The following is a 25,823-nucleotide window of genomic DNA, read 5'->3' on the forward strand; positions in this document are numbered from 1 at the left end:
AACAGAAATGGTTTAGCTTTGGCCTGTGTGGTTGGGCATCTTCTGGAGCACGAAAAGGTTGCCTGTTCGATTCCCAGTCCGTGCACATGCCCTGGTTGGGGGCTCGATCCCGGTAGGGGGCGTGCAGGAGGCAGCCAATGGATGTTTCTCTTTCTTCCTTTCTCTCTAAAAATCATTTTTTAAAAATCTTTTTTTTAAAGGCCATAGCTAGTAATAATAATAATAATAATTATAAGAATTAGGGGGAGGAGGAGAAAGAAGAAGGAGAAGGAGTAGGAAAGGAAAAGGAAGAAGAGGCCCATTTTGGGGTATGGAGTCTAAACCACCAGCAGCATAGCTTGGTAGGAAAGACATGACCATACATCTTGGAGCTTGCAAGCATTTTTACGCATCAAGTAGGGAAAAGAGGAAAGAAAGATGTAAGCAGTCTGATGAAAGAACTTACATTAGTTGCCCAGCTGGCATGGCTCAGTGGTTGAGCGTCGACCTGTGAACAGGAGGTCACGGTTCAATCAATACTGGGCTCAATCCCCAGTGTGGACGTACAGAAGGCGGCCAATCAATGATTCTCATCATTGATGTTTCTATCTCCCTCTCCCTTCCTCTCTGAAAACAATAAAAGTGTATTTTTTAAAAAAAGAATTTACATTAGTTATAGGCAAAGGGGTGGGAGAAAGTGAAGTGGAGCTAGGGGCTAGTTCTAGGATAGACACAGCAGAGTACTTAAAGCTCATATGTAAACATGAAGCAGAGGCACCTAGGGTTCTAGGGGCTGTTCTCTCTTTCTAGCTAATCTGAGAAATATCTGCCTGGAAGTTAATTTAATAATTTCAACATACACTAAGGCAGCGGTTCTCAACCTGTGGGTCGCGACCCCTTTGGCGGTTGAACGACCCTTTCACAGGGGTCACCTAAGACCATCCTGCATATCAGATATTTACATTACGATTCATAACAGTAGCAACATTACAGTTATGAAGTAGCAACGAAAATAATTTTATGGTTGGGTCACAGCATGAGGAACTGTATTTAAGGGGCCAGAAGGTTGAGAACCACTGCACTAAAGAATATGTGTAATCCTTTGTTTGTTTTGCACTGCAGTTGTTTTCTGATGAACCCCTTTGGTCTCTTCTTTCCACCCTCTGGACTACTGTAATTTAAGACATCTCAGAATTTTCACCTGGTAAGAACTCAGTGAAAAAGCCAGAGTGTTGCCCTAGCCGGGTTGCCTCAGTGGATAGAGTGTCAGCCTGAGGACTGAACGGTCCCGGGTTTGATTCCTGTCAAGGGCACATGCTGCAGGAGGCAGCTGATCAATGATTCTCATCGTTGATATTTTTATCTTTCTCTCCCTCTCCCTTCCTCTCTGAAATCAATAAAAATACATTTAACAAATAAAAAGAAAAAGCCAGAGTGTTGCCCCTAGCCGGCTTGGCTCAGTAGACAGAGTGTCGGCCTGTGGACGGAAGAGTCCTGGGTTCAATTCTGGTCAAAGACACGTACCTTGGTTGCAGGCTCCTCCCTGGCCTGGGTCGTGGTCAGGGCACATGCAGGAGGCAACCACTTGATGTGTTTCTCTCACATTGAGGTTTGTCTTTCCCTCTCTCTTCTACTCTCTCTAAAAACCAATGGAAAATTATCCTCAGGTGAAGGTTAAAAAAAAAAAAGCCAGAGTGTTTAAGAAAAAGTTGAATACTGAGGGAGACTTCGTCTATCCTAGGGACCAGGAGAGCTTTCTGGAGGAGGTGGTTTAACCAGAGACTTCAAAGATAAATGGAGCCCTGGTGGAGCAGCTCCATTGGTTAGAGTGTCATCCCAATATTTCAAGGTTGCAGGTTCAATCCCTGGTGAGGAAGAATCCAAGAATGAACCAATGACTGCATCAATGGGTGGAATAACAAGTCGGTGTTTCTTTCTTTCTCTCTCTCTTTTCTGTTTCTCTAAAATCAATTAAGAAAAATTTTTTAAAAGATAAATAGATATAGGCATATATAGGAGATGGATGCAAGATATTGCAAACATCTGAGTTTAGGATGAAGAAGTAAGAGTGGGGAGAGTGGTAATGCTAGAGGGATCCATTAAGAACCCATCATAGTGCCTTATAAGAATTTTAGGGCTTTGTTTGTTATATTAATCCTCACCCAAGGATATTTTTCCATTGATTTTTTAAAAAATATATTTTTATTGATTTCAGAGAGGAAGAGAGAGAGAGAGAAACATCAATGATGAGAGAGAATTATTAATAGGCTGCCTCTTGCACGCCCCATGAACCCACAACCTGGGTATGTGACCTGACCAGGAATCAAACTGTGACCTCCTGGTTCATAGGTCAGTGCTCAACCACTGAGCCAAGCCGGCCAGACCTATGATTTTTAGAAAGAGTGGAATGGAGGGGAAGAGACAGAGAGAGAGAGAGAGAAACATCGATGTAAGAGAGACACATCAATTGGTTGCCCCCTGCATGTCCCCCGATCAGGGCCAGGGATTGAGCTTGCAGCCTAAGTACAGAGAATTTTAGGTTTTATTTTACCTTCTTGGGAAAATATTGGAGGGATTTGATCACAAGGTACAAAGAAATTACTTTAGCCTCAAAAAATATCTTTATGGATAGAAGCAAGTGCTGCACCCCAAGCTGGGAGGCTTCTGAAGCTGTCAGCCTATGTGTGTCTTCCTACATACAGCGAAAGGGACACCCTTTGAAACCCCTTTCCAGGGACAGGCTCCGCTAGTGGTACACCGGGAACTGGTGGACTGCTGCCTCCAGTTTACCTCTGCCCACAGTTCCTATTGTTCTGTACCTCCTGGCCAGCTTCCACACTGAGTATGATGCAGCTCACAGCCTCATCACTCAGCCTCATCACCCAGCGTACTGATGCCTAAATTGCCTCCGTTCTAAGGGGTTCATCTCTTCGACATCAACAAACACTGAAGGCTGGGGCTGGGGCTGGGATGTTGTTGGAACAAAGGGCGGTTGCATCTTTCCCTTCTCCAGATAAGTCTTCTATATCTTGAAACGCTCCCTGGATCCAGCCCTGCTAGGTTTCTTTGAATCAAGAAAGGCATGTGAGTTGGTTAGGGAGTCCTCCCAATACACCAAGGTTTGGGGTTCCATCCCAGATCAGGGCACATATAAGAATCAACCGCCCTAACCGGTTTGGCTCAGCGGATAGAGCGGCCTGGGGACTCAGGGGTCCCGGGTTCGATTCTGGTCAAGGGCATGTACCTTGGTTGCGGGCACATACCCAGTGGGGAGTGTGCAGGAGGCAGCTGATCGATGTTTCTCTCTCATTGCTGTTTCTAACTCTCTATCCCTCTCCCTTCCTCTCTGTGAAAAATCAATAAAAATATATTTTTTAAAAAAGAATCAACCAATGAATGCATCAATAAGTGGAACAACAAATTGATGCTTCTATAAATAACTAAAAAAAAATAAAATGAATAAATGAATAAATCCTATCTAATAAAAGAGAAACATGGTAATTGGCATACGACCGCTACCTTTCCCATTGGCTAATCAGCGAGATATGCAAATTAACTGTCAGCCAAGATGGCGGCTGGCAGCCAGGTAGCTTGAAACTAACATGAGGCTTGCTTGCTTCAGTGACGGAGGACTCCAATGTTCCCTGCCTGCCTTGCCGGCCTCTGAGCCTGCAGTTTCAAACATTGTAACAAATATAGATGCTAAACAAACCCCCAGAAACCAGCTTTCAGCAGACTGGAATCTCAGAGCTGGAGTTGATACAGAGTTTCGATATATGAACCGAAACAAACCAGATACCTGCTTTCAGGAGCAGAGGCCTAAGAGCTGGAGCCTCAGAGCTAAAGCTGGCCCAGAATAAAAAAAAAAAAAAGAAGCAGTTGAGAGCTTCAGTCCCAGCCTGAAAACAACCCTCAGCCCCTCACCCAGACTGGCCAGGCACCCCAGTGGGGACCCCCACCCTGATCCAGGACACCCTTCAGGGCAAACCAGCCAGCCCCCACCCATGCACCAGGCCTCTATTCTATATAGTAAAAGGGTAATATGCCTCCCAGCACCAGGATCAGCGGAGCTTCGAAGCCTCCCAGCACCGGGATCAGCATGACAGGGGGCAGCACCCAAACCCCCTGATCGCCCTGCGGCTCTGTGTGTGACAGGGGGTGGGGCCACAACCCCCCCACCCCATGGGCCCTGCTCTGTGTGTGACAGGGTAGAGCCATAACCTCCCCATCGGCCCTGCCCTGAGTGTGAGAGTGGCGGCGCCCCAACCCCCTGATCGGCCCTGCTCTGTGGGTGATAGAGGGTGGTGCCCCCCCCCCACGGGCCCTGCTCTGTGTGTGATAGAGGGGAGCTCCCCAACCCCCTGATGGGCCCTGCTCTGTGCATGACAGGGTGGTGCCGCAACCTCCCCATCGACCCTGCCTTGAGTGTGACAGGGGGCGGTGCTCCACCCCCCCAATCGGCCCTGCTCTGAGCCCGACCAGGGGCTGCACCTAGGGATTAGGCCTGCCCTCTGCCACCCGGGAGCAGGCCTAAGCCAGCAGGTCATTATCTCCCAAGGGGTCCCAGACTGCAAGAGGGCACAGGCCAGGCTGAGGGGCCCTCCCCTCCCCACTGAGTGCACAAATTTTTGTGCACCGGGCCTCTAGTAAATAAATAAAACAAAAAAAGAAAGGCAGCCCTGTCGGTGTGGCTCAGTGGTTGAGCACTGACCTATGAACCAGGAGGTCACAGTTCAATTTTGTTCAGGGCCTATGCTCTGGTTGTGGTTGTGGGCTCAATCTCCAGTTGGGGGCGTGCATGAGGCAGCTGATTAATGATTTTCATCATTGAAGTTTCTAGCTCTCTCTCTCCCTCTCCCTTTCTCTCTGAAATAAATTTTAAAATATAGAAGGAAGAAAGAAAAAAAGAAATGTGATGGAACGCCAAATCACTCTTTACCCAAGAGAAATAAAAATAAATATTTACACAAAAACTTCAACACTCACAGTCATAGTAGCATTATTTAACAGCCCAAAGGAGGAAATAACCCACATGTGCATCAATGGCTGAATGGATAAATCAAACCTTGTATATCCTTTGATGAATACTACCCAACAATGAAAGGAAATGCACTAATACACACTGTAATGTGGATGAACCTCAAAAATATTATGTTAGCCTGGGGGCCAGTGTGCTCAGTGGTTAGACTCTAACCATTAGAGCGTCTGCCTGTGCACGGGAAGGTCATGAGTTCAATTTCTGCTTGAGGGCAGGTACCTGCATTTCAGGTTTGATCCCTACCCCAGTCTTGGGGTATGAGCCGGAAGCAACCAATTGATGTGTCTCTTTCACATCGATGTTTCTCCTCTCTCTCTCCCCTTCCTTCCTCAATTTCACTCTCTCCAAAAATCAATGGAGCCCTAGCCGGTTTGGCTCAGTGTGTAGAGCGTCGGCCTGCGGACTGAAGGGTCCCACGTTCGATTCCAGCCAAGGGCATATGCCTGGGTTGCGGGCTCAATCCCCAGTGGGGGTGTGCAGGAGGCAGCCGATCAATGATTCTCTCTCATCATTGATGTTTCTATCTCTCTCTCCTTCTCCCTTCCTCTCTGAAACCAATAAAGAAATATATTTTTAAAAAATAAAAATAAAAATCAATGGAAAAAATATCCTTGGATGGGGATTAAAAAAAGAATCCAGCAAGGAACTGGGGACTGCCAATAACCATTTGAGTGAGCTTTGAAATAGACGTTCCCTCAGTCAAGCCTTTAATCAGCGGTTCTCAACCTTTGGGTAGCGACCCCTTTGGGGGTCAAACGACCCTTTCACAAGGAGTCACCTAAGACCATCCTGCATATCAGATACTTACATTATGATTCATAACAGTAGCAACATTACGGTTATGAAGTAGCAACGAAGTGGTTGGGTCACAACATGAGGAACTGTATTTAAAGGGCCAGAAGGTTGAGAACCAACGCTTTAGGTGAAACTGTAACCCCAGCCAACAGCTTGACTGCAACATCATGAGAGTCTTGAGCACAGAAATTATGAGATGTTGTTATTATAAATTGGGAGATAATTGGCTACGCAGCAATTACTATTATCACTGCTGCTGTTTAGTTCCCATATTCACAATTTCTGGTGGTTATAGAATGTTCTATAGAGGGGATGATCAGACCACACATTATTTGATTTTCGCAGAGAATCTACTCTCAGACCCTTCACTCACCCTACTCCAGACACCGTGTTCCCTGAAGAAGCTGTCATCTCAGGACCCTTCGCTCTTCCTTCCGCCTGGAATGATCTAGATATACCTGTAGTTTGGTCCCTTGTCTCTTTCAGGGGTTCCTATTCAAATGTCAGACTTACTAGCCTATTTAAATATATATATATATATATATATATATATATATATATATATATATATATATAAAATTGATTTTTCACAGAGAGGAAGGGAGAGAGAGAGAGAGTCAGAAACATCGATGAGAGAGAAACATCGATCAGTCGCCTCCTGCACACTTCCCACTGGGGATGTGCCCGCAACCCAGGTACATGCCCTTGACCGGAATCGAACCTGGGACCTTTCAGTCCGCAGGCTGACGCTCTATCCACTGAGCCAAACCGGTTTCGGCTCCCATAACTTGATTCCTTTCTCCTACTGTATTTTTAATAGAAGTGAGCACTATCTGGTGTCATATACTTGTTTAATAGCTGTGTCTCCGTTTGACTGTTAGCCCCTCAAGAGCAGGATCTTGCCTGTCTTGTTCCCTGCGATGACTCTACTGGCCTGACACACAGTAGGTGCTCAGTTAATGTTTGGGGAATGACTGCTCTCATTTCTACCACTTGGAAAAAATACAGCCATGATCATTTCTACCTAAAGTGTGTGTGTGTGTGTGTGTGTGTGTGTGTGTGTATGTGTGTGTGAGTACGTTTGTATAATTTTTTTGCTGGAGTATTTAAAAGCATATCTCAGATGTCATTTCACCCATAAATACCTCAGACTACATCTCTTACAAAAATATACTTAAACATAACTACCATGACCTTATTACCCTTAGCAAAATTAACAGTAGTTCCTTTGTATCATCTAATGTTCAGACACATTCAAATGTCAGTGGTGGTGTCTCTCTCTCTCTCTCTCTTAAGGATAAGTTTTCTTTAAAAAAATATTTTTATTGATTTCAGAGAGGAAGGGAGAGATAGAGACATCAATGACAAAGGAGAATCTTTGATTGGCTGCCTCCTACAGGTCCCTCGCTGGGGATCGAGCCTTCAACCCCTGCATGCTCCCTGACCAGAAACCCAACAGTGACCTCCTGGTTCATAGGTCGAAGCTCAACCACTGAACCAGGACGGTTGGGCAGTGGTGGCCTCAAAACTGTCCTTTTCCTGTGCCTGACTCTCTTATTTGATGTTGCAAACTGCCCCCACCCTGCCCTCCTCTATTCCTGTTTTCCACTTTTTTTTTCCATAGTGCATAACATCTACAATACCACAGATTTTATCATATTGTCTGTCCCAACCCAATCCCATCGAAAAAAAACCAGGAGCTCTGCGAAGTCAGAGAATTTTGTCTGTTTTTCTCATTGCTAATACATTGCCGATTCTCAAGAAATATTAAAGAGGTAACATATAAAGTCTGCCACTTATTGAGCCTTCCAATTGCATTATCGTGCTTACAATTCTCCTAGGAAGCGGGTGCCATTCTTAGCCCCATTTCATAGCTAGGAAACTGAAGCTCAGGAAGGTTAAGGGGGGATGGCGAGAAACTGGGGATGGCCACGGGGCTGGGTTGGGGGGGGTCTAGAAAGTGCCCACAATTGAATTGGGACTTTATCACATAATCGCTGGTTTCTGAGCAGGGCCCGCGATCCTTCCGTGGGGCCAAGTCGGCCTGTCCCTCCTCTCCAAGGGGAGCGCGGTAGAAGGTGCCCGAGCACAGCCTGCAGCTAGAAGCGCGCTCGTCGCCCCTGGCAACAGACTCCGGAAAAACCACAGAGACGCAGCCCGAGAGTGCAGAGCGGTCCCCGCTGGGTCGTGAAACGAGGAAATCCAGAAAGGCGTGCCGGGCCGATTGTCACGTGGGCGGGACTTCCGGAAGCGCCTATTTTTTTATTTTTTTCCGGTTGTTGGCAGCTACGAACTCCACCGGGCCCCGCGCCCCCCGCCCCCCCCCCCCGCGGCCCCGCGCCGCGGAGCCTGCCACCACCATGAAGAAATTCTTCCAGGAGATCAAGGCTGACATCAAGTTTAAGAGTGCGGGTGCCGGACAGAAGCTCACGGAGTCGGCGGCGTGCGTGACGGGGGCTGGGGCGTGAGGCCCGGGGGCGGAGAGTCGGGGGAGGCCACAGAGGGCGAGGGGCGAGGACGGGAGGCCGAGAGTCAGGGAGTGGGGAGAGGCCTCGGGCCGGGCCCGGGGAGCGGGCGGGGGTCAGGGGGAGGGGAGGCCTCCGGGGGCGGGGTGGGAGGGGCGAGGCCGGGGGGCGGGGCCGAGCCGGGGCGGGATCAGGGGGCGGGGCTGGGCGGGGCTGAAGGGAGCCGGTGGGGAACCCGGAGTCCTGGGAAGGGAGGAGGGCAGTGTGGTCAGGGAAAAGCCAGGAGTGGAGGAGGACCCCTGAAGAAGCATTTAGATTTGGGGGGATCTAGGTGACGGGGGTTGGGGGCTGACCTTGGGGAAGGAGCATCGAGAGGCTTAGCGTCCATGGCGTGAGGGGTCTGGGCCCCGGCTCTGGAGCGCCAGGGGGGCCTGGATAAGAGCCTGGGAGGCCAGGGGGTCTTGGGGCATTGCTGGAAGGGTCAGCAAGGATTTGGGAAGCCTGGGTGAATTGGAGGGGGCTGCGAGGGGCCTAGGAATGTGTGGGAGGAGAATGGAGTCGGGGTGGGGGGTGAGAACCCGTGTGTGTGTGTGTGTGTGTGTGTGTGTGTGTGAGAGAGAGAGAGAGAGAGAGAGAGAGAGAGAGATGGGGGGGGGGGGGAGATGAGGGCCTTGTGGGTGTGGATGAGGTAATTGGAGGGCCTTGGGAGATCTGGAAGGGGCAGGGGGTGGTGTGCCCATCCTGAGGCCTCGGGGAGCTTTCTGGGGAGGACTTGGAGAAGGGAAGGGCCTGGGGCAAGACTGAAACCTCAGTGGGGTTATGTGTGGAGGGCCAGGGCCAGGGAGGGGGCGTGAAATGGTGGAGCAGGGGAGGATGCTAGACTGTCAGGGCTGGTGGGCTGAGCGGGAGGCTCCACTGGGGGTGGGGTTGGCCAGGGAGCCTGGGAGGTGCTGAGGCTGCTGGGGGAGCTGTAGAGGGGGCTGTGGGGAGTGGCCGAGGAGACCAGCCTGGGCAGGGGGCTGTGAGGAATAATGGAAGGGATTGTGAAGAAGTAGGGGCTGGGAGGGGTAGCGGGAGAGGCAGGGAGGAGGGCAGGAAGGGTGGTGAGGGAATCATGAGGTGGGTGAGGGAGAGTGGGTACAGGGTCAGGACCTCGGGGCATCCGTCGTAAGGATTGGGGGTTCCTGAGATTCTTGGGAGGAGAGTGCTGAATGGGACAGAAAAGGTCCATGAGGCCCAGGTCTGTGAGTAAGGGAGGGATTAGACAAGATCAGTTCCTGGGAACCTGAGCGGGAGGGGAGGGCAGCTTAAGAGGGGCCAGGGGGAGTGGTGGACCAGACAAGGGGGTCCATTCATTTGTTTGACAAGTGGGGGGTAGAGCTGGGGCTTGGGGCAGCTGGGTCTGTGTGACAGGAAGAAGATGTGGGTGATTGTTGGGCCAGAGTGGGGGCCAGGGAGAAGAGGGAAGGAAGTAGTTGGAGGTTCGGGCTTTTGTGACATGCCTGGAGTGAGATGAGAGACTCGGGTGCTGGAGGGCAGGTGTGTCAAGCACTGTCAGCACAAACGAGACAAAATTCTCATTCTCTCAGGGCTCACCTTCTATTGGGAGGAGATGGGAAAAGAAACCAATGCATGATTTAGCTTATAAATATTGGGTGGTGCATGGGGCCATGAAAAAAATGAGCAGGGGCAGGGGCTAGTGAGTACTGGGGGGAACCTTTAGGTGGCCCAGGAATGCCTCTCTGAGAAGGTGACATATGAGCTGAGAGCTGGATGAAGTGAGGTTGCACGTGCACATAATGAAGCTTCTCTACCCTCTCCCAGACCTCCTTTCCTCACCCCACCCCCAAGTGGAACATCCAGGCAGATGCCACAGGAAGCGCAAAGGCTTTGTGGCAGGAACCAGCTGGCCCTGTGAGAACAGCAGCAGGGAGACCGGGGAGAGAGGCAGGTGTGCATGGCCCGTGGGGACATGGTGGCTTTAGGGTTCTGTTGTGCAGGCGTGGGGAGGACTGTGTGCAGAGGTGTGATAGCACTGACAGGTTTTAGAGGGATCCGGTTGGCTGCCCAGTGGAGCCATGAAGGGAATGGGTGAGGTGTTTTGAAAAGTAGCATTTCTATAGAAAGTTCGGAATATCACATGGGACGAGGGTGGGTCTATGTGACTCATTTTTTCTTCAACATTAGGTTCTCGGCTGTGGGGAAGGTTGGCGAGAAGGGCAGGGATGGGCAGGGATGGGCAGGGATGGGCAGGGATGGGCAGGGATGGGCAGGGATGGGCAGGGATGGGCAGGGATGGGCAGGGATGGGCAGGAAGCAGGTCCCAGAAGCCTTGGAACAGAGAAGAGGGGGCTGCATATCTGAGCAGAGTGGGAGGAGTGAGGCTGTGAACTCTTGGGAAGGTTTTACGAACTCAGCACAGAGGATCCCAATTACTGGGGCTGGGGGAGAACCCTTGAGGAAGAAGGTCAGTGAGGTAGGTGAATAAGACCAGGGTGGGAAGAAGGATTTCTCTGCTGGCACATTCAACACAAGCTCATTTTCCTGCTAAGTAGATTAAGAAGCCATCCATCCCCTGGGGTCATCACATCACTTATTTCCTAAGTGGGTAGAGGAGGGATTAAACCAGATCTTTGTACCATGCTTAACCCAGGGCTTGCGTGGTGTCTGAGCTTCTGTGTCCCTCTGGCACTTGCAAAAGATCTTATGACTGCCCTCAGAGGGGTGTTGGTATGAGGAAAACATACTGTGTGCTGCCTGGCACACAGTAGGTGCTCAGTTAATGAAATTGCAACTGCGCCCTAGTCAGTGTGGCTCAGGTTGTTGGGCCTTGTCCTGTGCACGAAAAGATTGTTTGATTCCAGGTCAGGGCACATGCCCAAGTTTTGGGCTCGATCCTCAGTAGAGGGGTATACAGGAGGCAGCCAATTGATGTTTCGCTATCTCCCTCTCCAAAAATCAATAAAATATTCTTTTTTTTAAAGGATGTCTTTACACACACACACACACACACACACACACACACACACACACTAGAGGCCCGGTGCACAAAACTTTGTGCACTCGGGGGGTACCTCAGCCCGGCCTGTGCCCTCTCGTAGTCTGGGACCCCTTGGGGGATGTCCACCTGCTGGCTTAGGCCTGCTCCCCGGGGGATTGGGCCTAAGCTGGCAGTCAGACATCCCTCTGGCAGCCCAGAAGCCCTCGGGGGATGTCCACTTGCAAGCGGGGAGCAGGCCTAAGCTGCAGTCAGACTTAGCACTGCTGAGGAGGCGGGAGAGGCTCCCGCCACCACCGTTGTGCTGGCAGCCATCAGCCTGGCTTGTGGCTGAGCAGAGCTCCCCCTGTGGGAGCGCACTGACCACCAGGGGGCAGCTCCTGCATTGAGCATCTGCCCCCTGGTGGTCAGTATGTGTCATAGTGACCAGTCATTCCTAGTCGGAGTCAATTTTCTTATAACCCTTTTATTATATAGGATAGAAGCCTGGTGTACAGGTGGGGACTGGCTGGTTTGCCCTGAAGGGTGTCCTGGATCAGGGTGGGGGTCCCACTGGGGTGCCTGGCCAGCCTGGGAGAGGGGCTGATTGTCGTTTTCAGGCTGGCCATGCCCCCTGGTGACCCAAGCTCCCAGCCTCTCCTTTTTTTTCTTTTATGTGGGATTTAGTTATCTTCTATAATTGAAACTTTGTAGCCTTGAGCTGAGCCCAGGGCTGGCCAGGGCAGGCAGGAAGCTTGGCTTCCTCCATTGCCAGGGGCAACCAAGCCTCCTGCTTGTTCCAGCTCCATGGCTGCTGCCATCTTAGTTGGGTTAATTTGCATACTTGCCCCTGATTGGCTTGTGGGCGTGGCTTGAGTGTAGTGGAGGGATGGTTAATTTGCATGTTTCTCTTTTATTATATAGGATATATATTTATTGATTTCAGAGAGGAAGGGAGAAGGGAGTGAGAGAGATAGAAACATCAATGATGAGAGTCGTTGATTGGCTGCCTCCTGCACAATCCTTACTGGGGGCGGGGATTGAGCCCGCAATTCAGGCATGTGCCCCTGGTTGGAATTGAACCTAGGACCCTTCAGTCCGGAGACCAACACTCTATCCACTGAGCCAAACCAGCTAGGGCAATAAAATATTCTTAAAAAAACAAAACAAAACCTGCAACTGCTCACTGTTTTAGACAGTAAGGGTAGAGATGCTTAGGAGGGAGCAAGGAGAGGAGTGACACCTGAGTCTCAGCAGTTCCTGAAGACAGTAGGGTGCTGTCACACACGCTTCACCGGATGGCCCTCCTATAGGGGGTGGGTGCTGTTACTTGTTACCCCATTTAACAGATGATGACTCTGAGATCCAGGCCGCTGCAGGACTTGCCCAAAGGGGCCGAGCTGGGAGTGAAATCTGCCCCAGTGGTTCTGCTGTCTGTGTTAGAACCATGGGGTGGGGCAGAGTGGGGGCCTGGGAAAAAGGGACATGTCTGTCTGATGGAGCAGGAGTAGAAATGGGAGAGGGGCAGAGGCTCTTCTGTGTGACCCCACATCACCTCACTTCCCCTATGTCTCTCCCCAGGGAGAAGGCCCCCAAAGAAAAAAACAGTCAGCCGGCACGCCAGCAGCCCCGCCAGGGACCCACCAATGAGGCACAGATGGCAGCAGCAGCAGCCCTGGCCCGACTTGAGCAGAAGCAGCCCAGGGCTCGGGGCCCCGCATCACAGGACCTCATCCGGAACCAGGGTGACCTGCGCTGTCCTTGGGTTGCAGTGGGGGGAGGCGAGTGGAGGTGGAGTGAGGCCTCTGCCCCTTCATTCTTGAGGCCTGTTCACAGGCCTCAGATCCTGTGCTTGGCCCTGGATGAAAATAATTACATAACCCCCATGACTTTGAGGGGCTTTAAAATCACAGTTGTGAGAGTGGGGAAATTAAGGGTGAAAAGGAATAAGGGTCTGATGTCGTCTGGGTGCCATGTAGGTCAGGGAGGTTGAAGAAGGAAGGGAGGGAGGAGGAGGATGTTGAAAGTCATCATCAGGTGGTCAGGTGAAGCCTGGGGGCATGGAGCATTGTTGCAGGAAGATGGGTCAGGACCTTAAGCTAGGAGGACTAGGACTTGAGGGCCAGCCCCGGTGGGGCCACACCCTGACCCTTCTCTGCCTCTTCCTCCAGTGAGAAAGGAACTTCCAGCTGAAGCATCTGTGAGTGGGAGTTCGCAAGCCTCAGGGACTAACATGGTAAAAGCATCCACAGGGCATGATACTCCAAGGGGTGACCTGGGGCAGGGGAGCTAGGATCCCGCCCCCCAAGTTCTTGCCTGCATTTGTCTAATCGGCCATTTCCTCATCACCAGCTAAGTGCCCAGCCCAGGGCTGTAAGCACCTGGTGCTGGGGCGGTGGGGATGCAGAAGAGATGTCAGGGTGGATAGAGGTCACCTCTGGCCTTGGGGACCCCGGCTTTGAAAGGTGGAGGCAGGGTGTGGTTGAGTGCAGCATTGACAGGGACCTCCACGCTCAGCACCTAATGATGCCAGGCTTGGGTGTTGAGGGTAGGATTGGACCTCATTAGCTTGTTGGTTCACTCCTCCCCCCGCCACCCCCCTCCCCTCGCCCCTGGCTTCCTAATCCCATGAGGGGGGATGCTGTTATAGTTCATACTTTCCAGAAGAGAAAACAGGTTTAGAGAGGTGAAGGCAGCTGTCCTTAGTCCTGCACCTCAAAATCATCAGGGACAGAATGGGGACCCATCTCTGGGACTCCAAAGCACTGGCCTCTGTAGCCTTCTTGGGAGGTGGGAGGGCTCTCTGGAGACAAGTGGAATCAGAGGCCTTCCTGAAGGAGAGAGCTCTGCAGAAAGGATGGTCCTGCAGTTCACCCCTTGAATTCTCACTGGATTTTAGAGTGGAAGAGACTCTAGACCAGGGGTGGGCAAACTTTTTGACTCGAGGGCCACAATGGGTTCTTTTTTTTTTTTTTTTTTTAATATATATTAATGATTTTTTACAGAGAGGAAGGGAGAGAGATAGAGAGTTAGAAACATCGATGAGAGAGAAACATCGATCAGGTGCCTCCTGCACATCTCCCACTGGGGATATGCCCGCAACCCAGGTACATGCCCTTGACCGGAATCGAACCTGGGACCTTTCAGTCCACAGGCCGAGGCTCTATCCACTGAGCCAAACCGGTTTCGGCACACAATGGGTTCTTAAACTGGACCGGAGGGCCGGAACAAAAGCATGGATGGAGTGTTTGTGTGAACTAATATAAATTCAAAGTAAACATCATTACATAAAAGGGTACAGTCTTTTTTTTTTTTTAAGTTTTATTCATTTCAAACGGGCCGGATCCAGCCCGCGGGCCGTAGTTTGCCCACGGCTGCTCTAGATACTGCCTAGGACTTGAGGTTCAGAGGGGCCAGGACTCATCCAGGGCACCATCATTCAGCTCCTCACCACAAAGCCCCGTCTCTACCAGGTAGCAGGGACCGGAACAGCAGAAGCCATTGATTGAGTGCTGTGTCCATGGCTGCCACACCCTTCCTTCCTTCCTTACCCTGCTGGATTCTGAGCTGGTCCTGCAGAGACATTTCACAGATAAGAAAACAGTCTCAGAGGGGCTCGGTCTCAGGCCAAGGTGTTTCATGGTCGAGGGGACAGCGCTGGGACCAGGGATGTCTGACTCCCAGGGCCATGCTTTCAAGGCCGTGGCACTCAGTGACTTGAGGTGGCTTCTGTCCACTGTCTAGGCTCAGACACTTTCATCCCCATCGCCCTAGATAGCTGAGCCCAAAGAGGAAGGCTCAACGCACCTGGCGGCGCCTGGAGTGTACTTCACCTGCCCGCTCACAGGGGCCATCCTGAGGAAGGACCAGCGGGACACCCGAATCAAGGAGGCCATTCTCTCAGTGAGTAGAGGCCCCGTGCCCCCATCCCTCACCTAGAGGTTTCAGGTCAGGCTGCCTTCACTGAGCCCCAGTAAGGCCGGGTGGTACAGATCCTTCGTAGTGTCTTCACCTGTGTGTATTGTGTCTGTTGTCACGTGTTCAAAGAGGTAATGCTTACTTGTGATAAGAATTCAGGATACAAAAAGGGTAGGCAGGGAAAAACCACTTCCCCCCACCTCCCAGCTACCCTTCCAGGATGCAACCTCTGTGGGTGGTTCAAGTTCCTTTTCAGAGACATTTCAAGTATGAACAAACTACTGACATACTTGTATCTCCCCTTCACTTGTTTTGTTTTCCATAAAAGGTAACGTACCACTCACGTTTAACATAGGAACTGCCAGCTATTATATCAGTACAAAAAGAACTCCGTTACTTTTCTTTCTTTAAAACTGAATTTGGAAGTAATTTCAAACTTAGAAGAACAAAAAGAACACACGAATATCCTTGCCCTGGGTCTGAGTTTCTCATTAACCATCATAACAGATTACTACAAACTCGGGGACTTCAAATAGACGTCTAGTCTCTTAGAATTCTGGTCAGAGTGTGACATGGCTCTCACCAGTGGCAGGAGGGCTGCATTCCTTCCTGAAGCTCTGTGAACAGTCCATTTCCTGTTCTTTTCTAGCTTCTAGGTCACCTGTATTATGTGGCTCCTTCTTTCACCTTCACATCTAGCGATGCCAGGCTAAGTCTTTGTCCGGCTGCCATCTCTCTGGCTCTCTCTCCTGATGGGCTCTTATGATTACCCTGGCCTAGCAGGATTGTCCAGGCTAATGTCCCATTTTAAGATCTGCTGGTCAGCAGCCATAATTCTATTGCATATTCTGGGCTGCCGACGACCCCATCTTCCCTAGAGGTGAGGGCAGAGCTGAGGCCCAGGAAGGAGTTGTCAAAGGGCTTTTCTTTTTTTTCTGCTGAGTCCATAGAATTGAGTTAAATACTACTGGCCGGTCCACCATGAGACTGTTACTAGTATTATTACTGCTGCCTCCTGAGTAGTGAGGCCTCCAGGCCATGAGGTAAGCACTTTCTGACATGCTTTCCTCACTCCTCCCAGCACTTCTCCACTGACCCAGTAGCTGCCTCCATCATGAAGATCCACACGTTCAACAAAGACCGGGACAGGGTGAAGCTGGGTGTGGACACCATCGCCAAGTGAGTGGGTGCCCTCTCCCCCCACTGGGAGGCCAGCCTCTTGGGCTTCCAGCATAACCTGCTGAGGGGGCCCAGAAGGATCCTGGCCCTGGGAGCCAGGCCCCACCCTTCACTGCCCCTGAGCCCATGAGAAAGGGGCTTGGCCTCTTGGGGCCTCTGTCTGTAAAACGAAAGGGTTTACAGAATTGGGGATTTCCAACCCTGGCTTCCCTTTGGGATCATCAGAAGAATGGGAAGTAGGTGAGTTCCCACCCCACTTCCCTGACTGAGTAGGTCGGGGAGTGCTGGAAGTCTGTTTTTAATTTTATTGATTAGAGAGAGACAGAGAGAGAGAGGAAGGGATAGAGAGAGAAACAGAGAGAGAGGAGAGAGAGACATTGATTTGTTTTTCCACTTATTCATGCACTCATTGGTTGATTCTTGTATGTGCTCTGACTGGGTATCGAACCCACAACCTTGGTGTATTAGGACGGTTCTCTAACCAACTGAGCTACCCAGCCAGGGCTGGAAGTCCATTTTGCTCATGAGCCCCCAAGCCGACACTGGTGGCCCATTGGCCATGTCCCCCATTGGTGTCCTCCAGGGAAGGCTTGGAACAGTGATAGGACCCAGGTGGCAATGGTGGTGGGGGCAGTGGTGTCCTATGCAGGCCCAGGCTGTTGGCACCAGGGGTCAGGCTCCATGAGGTGTCTGAGGTGTGATGGCACACCCCCCCCCCCCCCCCAACATCTCTCTTACCACAAGCCTGGGTGTGGCTCTGAGCTGCTATCCATCTGTGGATGGGAGGTACAGGGGAGCCAGTCAGACAACCCTGGCCTGTCCCGGATCCCCAATTCTGTCCTAGGTACCTGGACAATATCCATCTGCACCCCGAGGAGGAGAAGTACCGGAAGATCAAGCTGCAGAACAAGGTGTTCCAGGTGAGGGCTGTGCTGAGTGACTTTTAGCCTGTGTAGCCAGCGTGGCCAGGCCTCCAGTTACACAGGGCCCAGTCTGGCGGTGGGGCCAGTGGGAGCGCTCCTCCAGGGGTTTCTGGTTGAGGTGGGCAGAGGTGGCATGTGGAGAGGGGGTTTTATGAACATAGGTCATACACCACATCTATATTTAATCTGCATTCCCCACCACCCGTGGCATGCTTTGACTTTTTTTTAGTTGGGATCACATCAGCACTGGGGGGATTTCTTATACAAACAGACTTCTGACTTCTGTGGAGAAATCAAGGGGTTCCGCCACCCTGGCCCATGTTACCTGTGCTGCTGGCAGGACACCTACTGCCCCCCCTGATATATAGCCCTCTCCCAGTTTCCGCCCCCCCCCCCCCCCATGCTATTCTTTGACTCTTTAGCTCCTCTTCACCCGTTGTTGGCCTTTGGGGTCCCACATCCTCTGTTACCAGCTGTGAGAGCCTGTCCTTAGGCAGTTTTAGGAGGGGGGTTCATCCTGTCCAGTAGGTAGCAGCTGCTCTAAAAGAGGGGGATGCTGGGCCTGGTGGAATGGGCTGGGCAGCAAGGCTGGTTGGGCTTGAGGAGGCCCAAGGGCCCTGCATGACTTCTGATTCTGATTCCAGGAGCGCATTAACTGTCTGGAAGGGGCCCACGAGTTTTTTGAGGCCATTGGCTTCCAGAAGACATTGTTACCAGTTCCGGATCAGGGTAAGCTGGGTAGAGAAGGGCCTTGGCTAAGTTGAGAGGTGGGAGTCGGGGGCGGGGGGGCCAGCGCGGGGTCTTTCTGCTGTGGCAGTGACATCACAATGACATCCCTGCGTATCCCAGAGGGCCCCGAAGAGTTCTACGTGCTAAGCGAGGCCGCCTTGGCCAAACCCGAGGGCCTGGAAAGACACAAGGAGCAGCTGCTGTGCGGCGAGCCTGTGCGGGCCACACTGCTCCGCCAACGCCGTGTCTTCCGGCCCTCACCCATGGCCTCCCAGTTTGACCTGCCCCCCGACTTCTTCAACCTCACGACTGAGGAGGCCAAACGGGAGCAGAAGCTCAGGTCTGAGGCGGTGGAGCGGCTGAGCATGCTGCGGACCAAGGCCATGCGGGAGAAGGAGGAGCAGAGGGAGATGCGCAAGTACACGTACACACTGCTGCGCGTCCGTCTCCCCGATGGCTGCCTCCTCCAGGGTGAGGCCTGGGAGGTGGTGTCTGCTCTGGGGCTGAGTTGGGTGTGGTACAACTGCAGCTGTGGGTTGCTGTGCCTCCAGGAGTGGAAGGCCTTTCTGGTCTGAGCTTCTCTGGGCGCAGCTTGTCTGGGCTGGGGGTTCCCAAGATCTCCAGCCCCACGCTGACTGTTCCACCCCTCAGGGACCTTCTATGCCCGGGAGCGGGTGGCAGCACTGTACAGCTTTGTCCGGGAGGCCCTGCAGAACGACTGGCTGCCCTTTGAGCTGCTGGCCTCGTGTGGGCAGAAGTTGTCGGAGGATGAGAACTTGGCCTTCAATGAGTGTGGGCTGGTGAGTGACGAGCTCCCGCATGCGGGATCTCCAGGTTCTTGTTGAATCTGCACAGGTTCCCCAAGAGGGCGGCCCTCTTCAGTATGGGGTGGTGCTAGGAGCAGGGGTCCCAGAACCAGGCTCCCTCAGTCCTACCTTCCTCTTTACTAGCAGTGTAACCCTAACTTCTCTGTGCCTCAGTTTCCCACCTTTAAAATGGAAAGGAAGGTAGCAAGTGTGTTATTTCGAGTCCTCTGAGGAGCAGGACCCAGATGGGATTGAAAATGTGGGGATTTCCTGACAGCTGCCTAGCACTGAGACAGTCTTAGCCAAATCTGAGGTGTCTCCGAGCCCGGGTCCTCTGTAGGAGGAGCCACTGGTTCAGGAATGGACTGACTGTGTGAAGGCCATCCTGGTGTCGCCAGCGGGGAGTAGTCCTGGGAGTGTGTGGCCCTGATTCCAACACGAAGATTTGAAGGTGAAGAGATGAGCTTTTGTCCTGTAAAGGCCAGAACAAAGCTGAAATTTCTCTCCCCACCACAGGTGCCCTCAGCTCTCCTGACCTTCTCGTGGGACATGGCAGTGCTAGAGGACATTAAGGCTGCGGGGGCTAAGCCAGACTCATCTATCCTGAAGCCCGAGTTCCTGTTGGCCATCGAGAAGCTCTCGTGAAATAAAAGCAGGGTTGGCTTCAGCCCCCATGGGTCTGTCTCCTGCTTCCTCCACCTCTGCTCACGTCCTCATTCTCCCTCCACTTCAAGGCCTCCCGGCCTCCTCTGGGACTGCCCAGCCCATGGGCAAGGGAGAGCCACTGGTTGGCCTGTGACCGCCACTGAGGGCTTTCAAGCAACAGCTGCTGTGCTGTCCTTGGTAGCATTCTCCAGCTGCTATTAAACTAATTAACGGAACCCCAGGCATGACAGACCCGGGCGCCTCCCTGGATAGGAATAGGCCTGCAGCTTGGGTCCGCCCCATGGCTGGCCCTGAGGCTGTCCTGTGGAACTGCCGGTGATAGTGGCATAAGATAGAGATGCTGGGCCTGGGCAGAGTTCTGTAACACTAAGTTCTGAATCCAAATAAACAGGCTGTTTGACTAGTCTCCTGTTGGTGAATTCCAGCCATGTGTTGTAGGGCACCCCGTGGATGAGCCCACCTTGCTGAGGGAGGGTGCCCCAGGGATCCTGGGCTGTGGAGCTAGGGCCTCTTAGGCCCCGCAGAACAGCTCCTGTAGATGTCCATGTCCTCACCCCTGGAACCTGTGAATATTACTTTATGTGACAAAAGGAACTTTGTGTTGATTAAGGACCTTGAGATGAGAGATTGTCCTGGGTTTTCCAGAAGGGTTCTTACATGTTGAGGAGGAGGTAGAAGAGATGGGAAGATGCTACACTGCAGCTTTCAAAGATGGAATAAGGCCACAAGCCAAGGAATGCAGTGTCTTCTAGAAGCTGGAAAAGGCACAGAAATGGATTCTCCCCTGGAGCTTCCGCAAGGAACCAGCCCTGTTCACATCTGTATTTTAAAGTAGTGAGACCCATGTCTGATGATACCCAGAACTGTAAGAACAAGTTGGTGTTTTTTTTTAAGCCACCATTTGTAGTGATGGGTTATAGCAGTGGTCGGCAAACTCAGTCAACAGAGCCAAATATCAACAGTACGATTGAAATTTCTTTTGAGAGCCAAATTTTTTAAACTGAAGCTATATAGGTAGGTACATTGTTATTAACTTAATTAGGGTACTCCTAAGGCTTAGGAAGAGCCACACTCAAGGGGCCAAAGAGCCACATGTGGCTCGCGAGCCGCAGTTTGCCGACCATGGGGTTACAGCTACAGGGAGCTAAGATGGAAACCAAGGCCAGGAGTGTCAAAGGTACTCCTGGTCGTAGCCAGGCTGGGAGATGCCCCCTCAATCACTCACCTGGATCGTCCCCTCCTCTCAGCCCCAGGTGGGCTTCTGGCTCGGTTTCTGTTAGATTCTCCCCTGCATGGAGGCCTGGTGGCTGGTCCTCTGGCCACTGGCAGCTATGTGACAGACATGAAGCTTCAAGGCCCCACATGTGACTTTAAAAGCAATAATCCCTTGTAACCTCAGCAAGCAAGTTGCCCCCATGCCTGCCCTTGCCTCACACATAGGCCACCAGCAGATGTTGGACCTAGGCCTGTCTCCTTTGCTGCCATATCTTGGGAACCCAGCATGGTCTCACCCTGTCACTTAGATCCATCCCTTCCCTGTCCCCAACTGCTGCTAGGATTCAACTCTCAGTTGTCAGATACCCAACTAAAACAGGCTTAAGGATACTTTACAGGTAGTCGTGTCCACAGGTTTAACACATGTGCCTCTATCCTGAGCACAAGCCTGTATTCAGCTGCACCCTACCTCCAGTAGGAGGTTCTGGCCAAGGCTCATGTTCTCACCTGCAACTGGGGTGTTTCTCAGTCCCATCCTTATGGGGCTCCTGGAGGAGATCAGGGTGTTTGTGGGAGCGAAAAACCTGAGGAGTCTTGGCCACCACACAGCAACAGGGTTCAGTTGCCCTGCCTGGTTGTATCCAGCTGATATGAACTGTTCTGCACACTGATATGCCTGCTGGCTCTTCTCCCGTGGGGGCAGTAGGAACAAAATCAACGCTCTACTGTCTAGATATGAGGGGTCAGCAGGAGTCCAGGTTGGATGGAGTATGTGAACTCTGCCAAAATCTCAGCTCACACATGCTCAAATGCCTCTGTGGGACTATCACTGCCCCAATGTGGGGCCACTCCAGGGCCTCATGGACCAAGGCTCCAGCATCTTTAGTTGGCTCCACTATTTCAATACTCTCCTGTGATGTGGCCTGACCCTGAAGTCCATCTGGAAGCCAGGATTCAGGGCTTAGAAGTCCAAAATATGCCCTGCTCACTTCCCAAGGAGCAGGAAGAGCTGATGGGCACAAGCACCCGCTGAGAAGCTACACCCTGAAGTAGGTCATTGCGGAGGCGGAGGACTTTACAACAAAGTTGGGACAGTGCTTTTGCAAAGTGGAAAGCTTGATACAGATGCCACAGTACCACGTGTGGGGTAGAAGGAATGGACACTTGCGAGCACAACATAGAGCTCAGGCCACAGGTGAAGGTAGAGAAACGATATGTTGAAAAGATGACAGACACACCAGGTCAGGGCTAGACAATAAGTTTATACATATCCATGTCAGTCCTGGTGCCACACGACACCGGCAGGGCTCCAGTTCATTTATAAGCATTTCATCATAGTGCCTGCTCAGGATCCTTAGGGCACAATTGGGATTCCCCGTACAGGCCAACACACCGCGATAATGCTTTATTAAAGGGCAGATTAGTATGCAGCTTTGAGGGGAAATTTTTACAAATATAAAAAAGAATGAATCAAGCATCCTATATACTTTCCAACCCTTGAGGGGGCGTATGCGAAGCAGGACAAAGTGCTCTTTACACAGGAATCATAGGACTTTCAAGTATCTCTGAGAAGCATCTGAGAAAACCCTAACCATTCTACATACACACGCCAGCCAGTTTGGGGTGCTCAGGAGGGGCTGAGTGAGTTGGAGGGCATGGGGCTCTCGCTGGTGTCCATTCCTACAGGCCTTCCAGCACTGGGAGTGGTTACACAAGGGTCCTGGACCTCTGCAAGGCAAGAGAGGTAGGGGCTTTAGTGTCTGTACCTGTGTCACCAGGGCCTGAAACAACTCTGAGAGCCGTCTTGGGGTAAGATCTCCCGATCCGACCGTGGTTAGAGAAGCATGGCTGTAGCCCCCAGACCCGTCTCCCTTTTCTAGACGCATGTACTCCCTGTCCCCGCTTCAGCTCACTCAGGGGAAAAGCCAAATCTAGGCCCGAAGCCCCATGGCAAAGGGGAAGAAACTAGAAAACCGAAGCCAAGTGGTTCTGTCAGGGGTCACCGGACATCAGGCTCCCCGCGCCTCGCATCACCGCTTGCTCCTTTTTCCCTGGAGCAGCTTAGTTCAGAGGTACCTCACTTGTGCCAGGACCCCCACTTCCAAGACTCTTCCTAACACAGCCCATGCATCACCCACCAAGGTGGCAACCAACCTTCAGTTCTTTGGTTTCCTAAATGTAGCTTAGGAAACAAAGTCAGATCCTCCAGGGCCTGGATTGGACCCAACTGCCCACCCACACCATTAAACCAGCCCGCCCAGTGCCTTTCAGAATCTTTTAACTCAACCCTCATTATGTACAAAAGAGAGCCAGTGAAAAGGTAACAGTGCAAATTCTCTTCCCCCTGCTGCCAGCCTGCATGAGAAGAGGGACTGGGGCTGTTCTCACCAGCAATATCCGAGATGTCCATCACCACACAGTCACCATCCTCTTCCTCCTCCTCCTCCGTGTCTGCCTGGAAGCCATCCAGGTCCCCAGCTCCGACCTTAACAGGCAAGGGAGCACAGGCCATCAGCATGGGCACTTTGGGCAGACCAGTATGTAACCGCTCCTGCTACACGTGTCTATACTACTGGCCTCCTCTACCATTTTTAAAAAAAAATATATACTTTTTGCCCTGGCCGGTTTGGCTCAGTGGATAAAGCTTCTGCCTGCGGACTGAAGGGTCCTGGGTTGCAGGCTTGGTCCCCACTGGGGGGCATGCAGGAGACATCCGATCCATGGTTCTCTCTCATCAATGTTTCTATCTCTCTTCCTCTCCCTTCCTCTCTGTAATCAATAAAAAAATATTTAAAAAATATATATACTTTTATTATTTCAGAGAGGAAGGGAGAGGGAGAGAAACATCAGTGATGAGAATCATTCATCAGCTGCCTCCTGCACGCCCCCTACTGGGAATCAAGCCTGCAACCTGGGCATGTGCCCTTGCCCGGAATCAATCCTGGGACCCTACAGTATGCAGGCTGGCACTCTATCCACTGAGCCAAACCAGCTAGGGCTCCTCTACCGTTTTAATAACACATGGAGGAGTCCATTTGATAGCTGATGACCAAGCAAACCTTGGCAAGTTCCTTTCAATGAACTAATTCAGAGCTTCGAAAACTATCATCATCATATTTACCTTATCACAAAAACAATTTGTGAACTGTTTTCGAATTAGAATTGGGTTTCTGGGTTGGTTTGAAAGGGAAATTGATAAAGCATACAGTTTCTTTGAATTTATTATTTGAAATAAACGATTGAGAGCCCAGTTGGTTAGTGCTTTCTCTGTACCTTCTGCCTGATGCTTGACAACTCAATTTATGCTTAGACCAGTTTGGCCAGTGTGGCTACCATCTGGGCAATTGTGGACAGAAGTCAGGAAGGACAGGGGACAGCGGGAAGGCCTCTACTGGGGCTAGACTTTCCAACAAAGATTCCTGGGCCGTTTTCATTGGCATTCAGCAGAGGGGACAGAAAGACAAGGAGGAATGTAGCAGGCCTGATTTTAAACACCAACCATCCACACAAGGGCTCACTTTCTCTGTAAATGAACAAAGGGAACTAACTGGCAGAGGAGGCAGGAACAGACTTATTTAAACAGAGAGGCTACTCCTGAAAACACTTTGAAATTCCTCTGCTACAAAAATCTCCATTTGCCTGGAAAAAGAATGACAGAGCAGTAAGATTTGCACATTGGGTACCTGGCCTGGCTGGCAGACTGGGCTCAAGTTTGCAACATCACAGTTCCTGGTGTGCACGCTCCATGCCTAGACTCTTTGGTGGCTGGAGCGTCACTAAGATAGGAATGGTCCCACAGCAAAAGCAGGAGCTGCCACCTAAGGATGCTGACGGCGATTTCCAACTACCTATTCTAAAGAACTGATTGACGGCCCTAGCTGGTTTGGCTCAGTGGACAGAGCGTCGGCTTGTGGACTGAAGGTGCCAGGTTCAATTCTGGTCAAGGACACATACCTCAGTTGCAGGCTCCTCCCCTGCCTGGGCCCTGGTCAGAGTGAGTGCAGGAGGCAACTAATCGATGTGTTTCTCTCACATCGATATTTCTGTCTTTCCCTCTCTCTTCCATTCTCTCTAAAAATCAATGCAAAAATTTCGTTGGGTAAGAATTAAAAAAAAACACCTGACTGACCAAGAACAGACAGCTCAGCTCTCAACTATGTGGATTTGGGGATGTTGGTTTGGGTCTGTTAAGCAAAAGGAACAGAGGGATTTCTTCATAGCCTCCCCTGGTCACTGGGCTCAACAGAAGACAGGAAACACAACTATAGTGGAACCACTATCCATAACTCTCCAGACACAGGACAGGCTATAAAATATTCTACAGTGGGAATTTAGGATGACACCTGAACCCACTGTGCTGAGCTGTCAGCAGCTTATTGTAATGGGAAAGCTTGTCACCCCATTGTCACTGCTGCATGTGGTAGATGAAGAGATGGAAAAGGGGGAACATGTAAAATGGGCAGGACTTAGATATTTGGCAACTGTCAAGAACTACAGCTGTATAACACTAGTCTTTTAGTTTTGTTCTTTGTTTCATTTTAAATATATTTTCATTGATTTCAGAGAGGAAGGGAGGAAAAAGAGAGATAGAAACATCAATGATGAGAGGCAATCATTGATTGGCTGCCTTTTGCACACCCCATACTGGGAATCAAGCCGGCAACCCTGGCATGTGCCCTTGACCGGAATCGAACCAGGGACCCTTCAGGCCACAGGCTGACACTCTATCCACTGAGCCAAACCAGCTGGGGTTTTAGTTTTGTTTTGATCATAGAATATATTTGACTAGAAAGGAGAAACAGAACCTCTCCCCATTTTAAAATAAAACCAAGGCCCACAAATCTGGGTCGCCCTGGTGCCAGAGACACTTGGTGACAGAGCTGAAGTCTCACCTTAGCCTGTTTATCTAACTAGATCATAATACTTTGTAAACTCAGGGCTAATGATGATTTTTGAACTCTAAATAAAGATTTAAATATTCTTAACACTCACACACATTTATAGTTTAGCTACAACTACTTCCAAGGGTGCAGAAATACGCAAGCTTTACCAAAATGTAGGGGGAAGTGTTCTACATGCCCCTCCAATCTTCCCTTCTAGAAAGTTGTACCTGTCTCCCATTTTGTATAGGTG

General features: G+C 51.1%; 2 protein-coding genes across 6 annotated transcripts in view; one reads left to right on the forward strand and one right to left on the reverse strand.

Annotated features, from left to right (window-relative positions):
• Nucleotides 1–7,907: 7,907 nt before the first annotated feature.
• UBXN6 (UBX domain protein 6) lies at nucleotides 7,908–19,894 on the forward strand. 5 transcript variants are annotated; one of them, XM_081092532.1, is made up of 11 exons: nucleotides 7,908–8,255; nucleotides 10,102–10,228; nucleotides 12,836–12,999; nucleotides 13,426–13,490; nucleotides 15,029–15,157; nucleotides 16,254–16,351; nucleotides 17,196–17,271; nucleotides 17,919–18,003; nucleotides 18,124–18,474; nucleotides 18,655–18,803; nucleotides 19,326–19,894. In XM_081092532.1, exons 3-11 carry the CDS (start codon nucleotides 12,912–12,914, stop codon nucleotides 19,452–19,454), a joined length of 1,170 nt encoding a protein of 389 aa, XP_080948658.1. In that variant the 5' UTR covers nucleotides 7,908–8,255; nucleotides 10,102–10,228; nucleotides 12,836–12,911; the 3' UTR covers nucleotides 19,455–19,894. The 5 variants fall into 5 exon arrangements, with proteins under 5 accessions (XP_080948658.1, XP_080948659.1, XP_080948657.1 ...); XM_081092531.1 differs by lacking the exon at nucleotides 10,102–10,228 and having other exon boundaries at nucleotides 8,071–8,255; XM_081092530.1 differs by lacking the exon at nucleotides 7,908–8,255 and having other exon boundaries at nucleotides 9,609–10,228.
• Nucleotides 19,895–21,932: 2,038 nt separating this feature from the next.
• CHAF1A (chromatin assembly factor 1 subunit A) overlaps nucleotides 21,933–25,823 on the reverse strand; it is a 30,254-nt gene continuing 26,363 nt past the window's right edge. Inside the window, exons 14-15 of the mRNA XM_081092535.1 lie at nucleotides 23,079–23,175; nucleotides 21,933–22,418 (exon numbers count right to left, since the gene is read on the reverse strand). Of these exons, the coding sequence (XP_080948661.1) occupies nucleotides 22,318–22,418; nucleotides 23,079–23,175 (198 nt within the window). The 3' untranslated portion in view covers nucleotides 21,933–22,317. The remainder of the gene's footprint in view (nucleotides 22,419–23,078; nucleotides 23,176–25,823) is intronic.

The sequence above is a fragment of the Myotis nattereri genome, assembly GCF_964212035.1.
Source record: "Myotis nattereri genome assembly, chromosome: 5".
In the NCBI taxonomy this organism is placed as follows: Eukaryota; Metazoa; Chordata; class Mammalia; order Chiroptera; family Vespertilionidae; genus Myotis; species Myotis nattereri.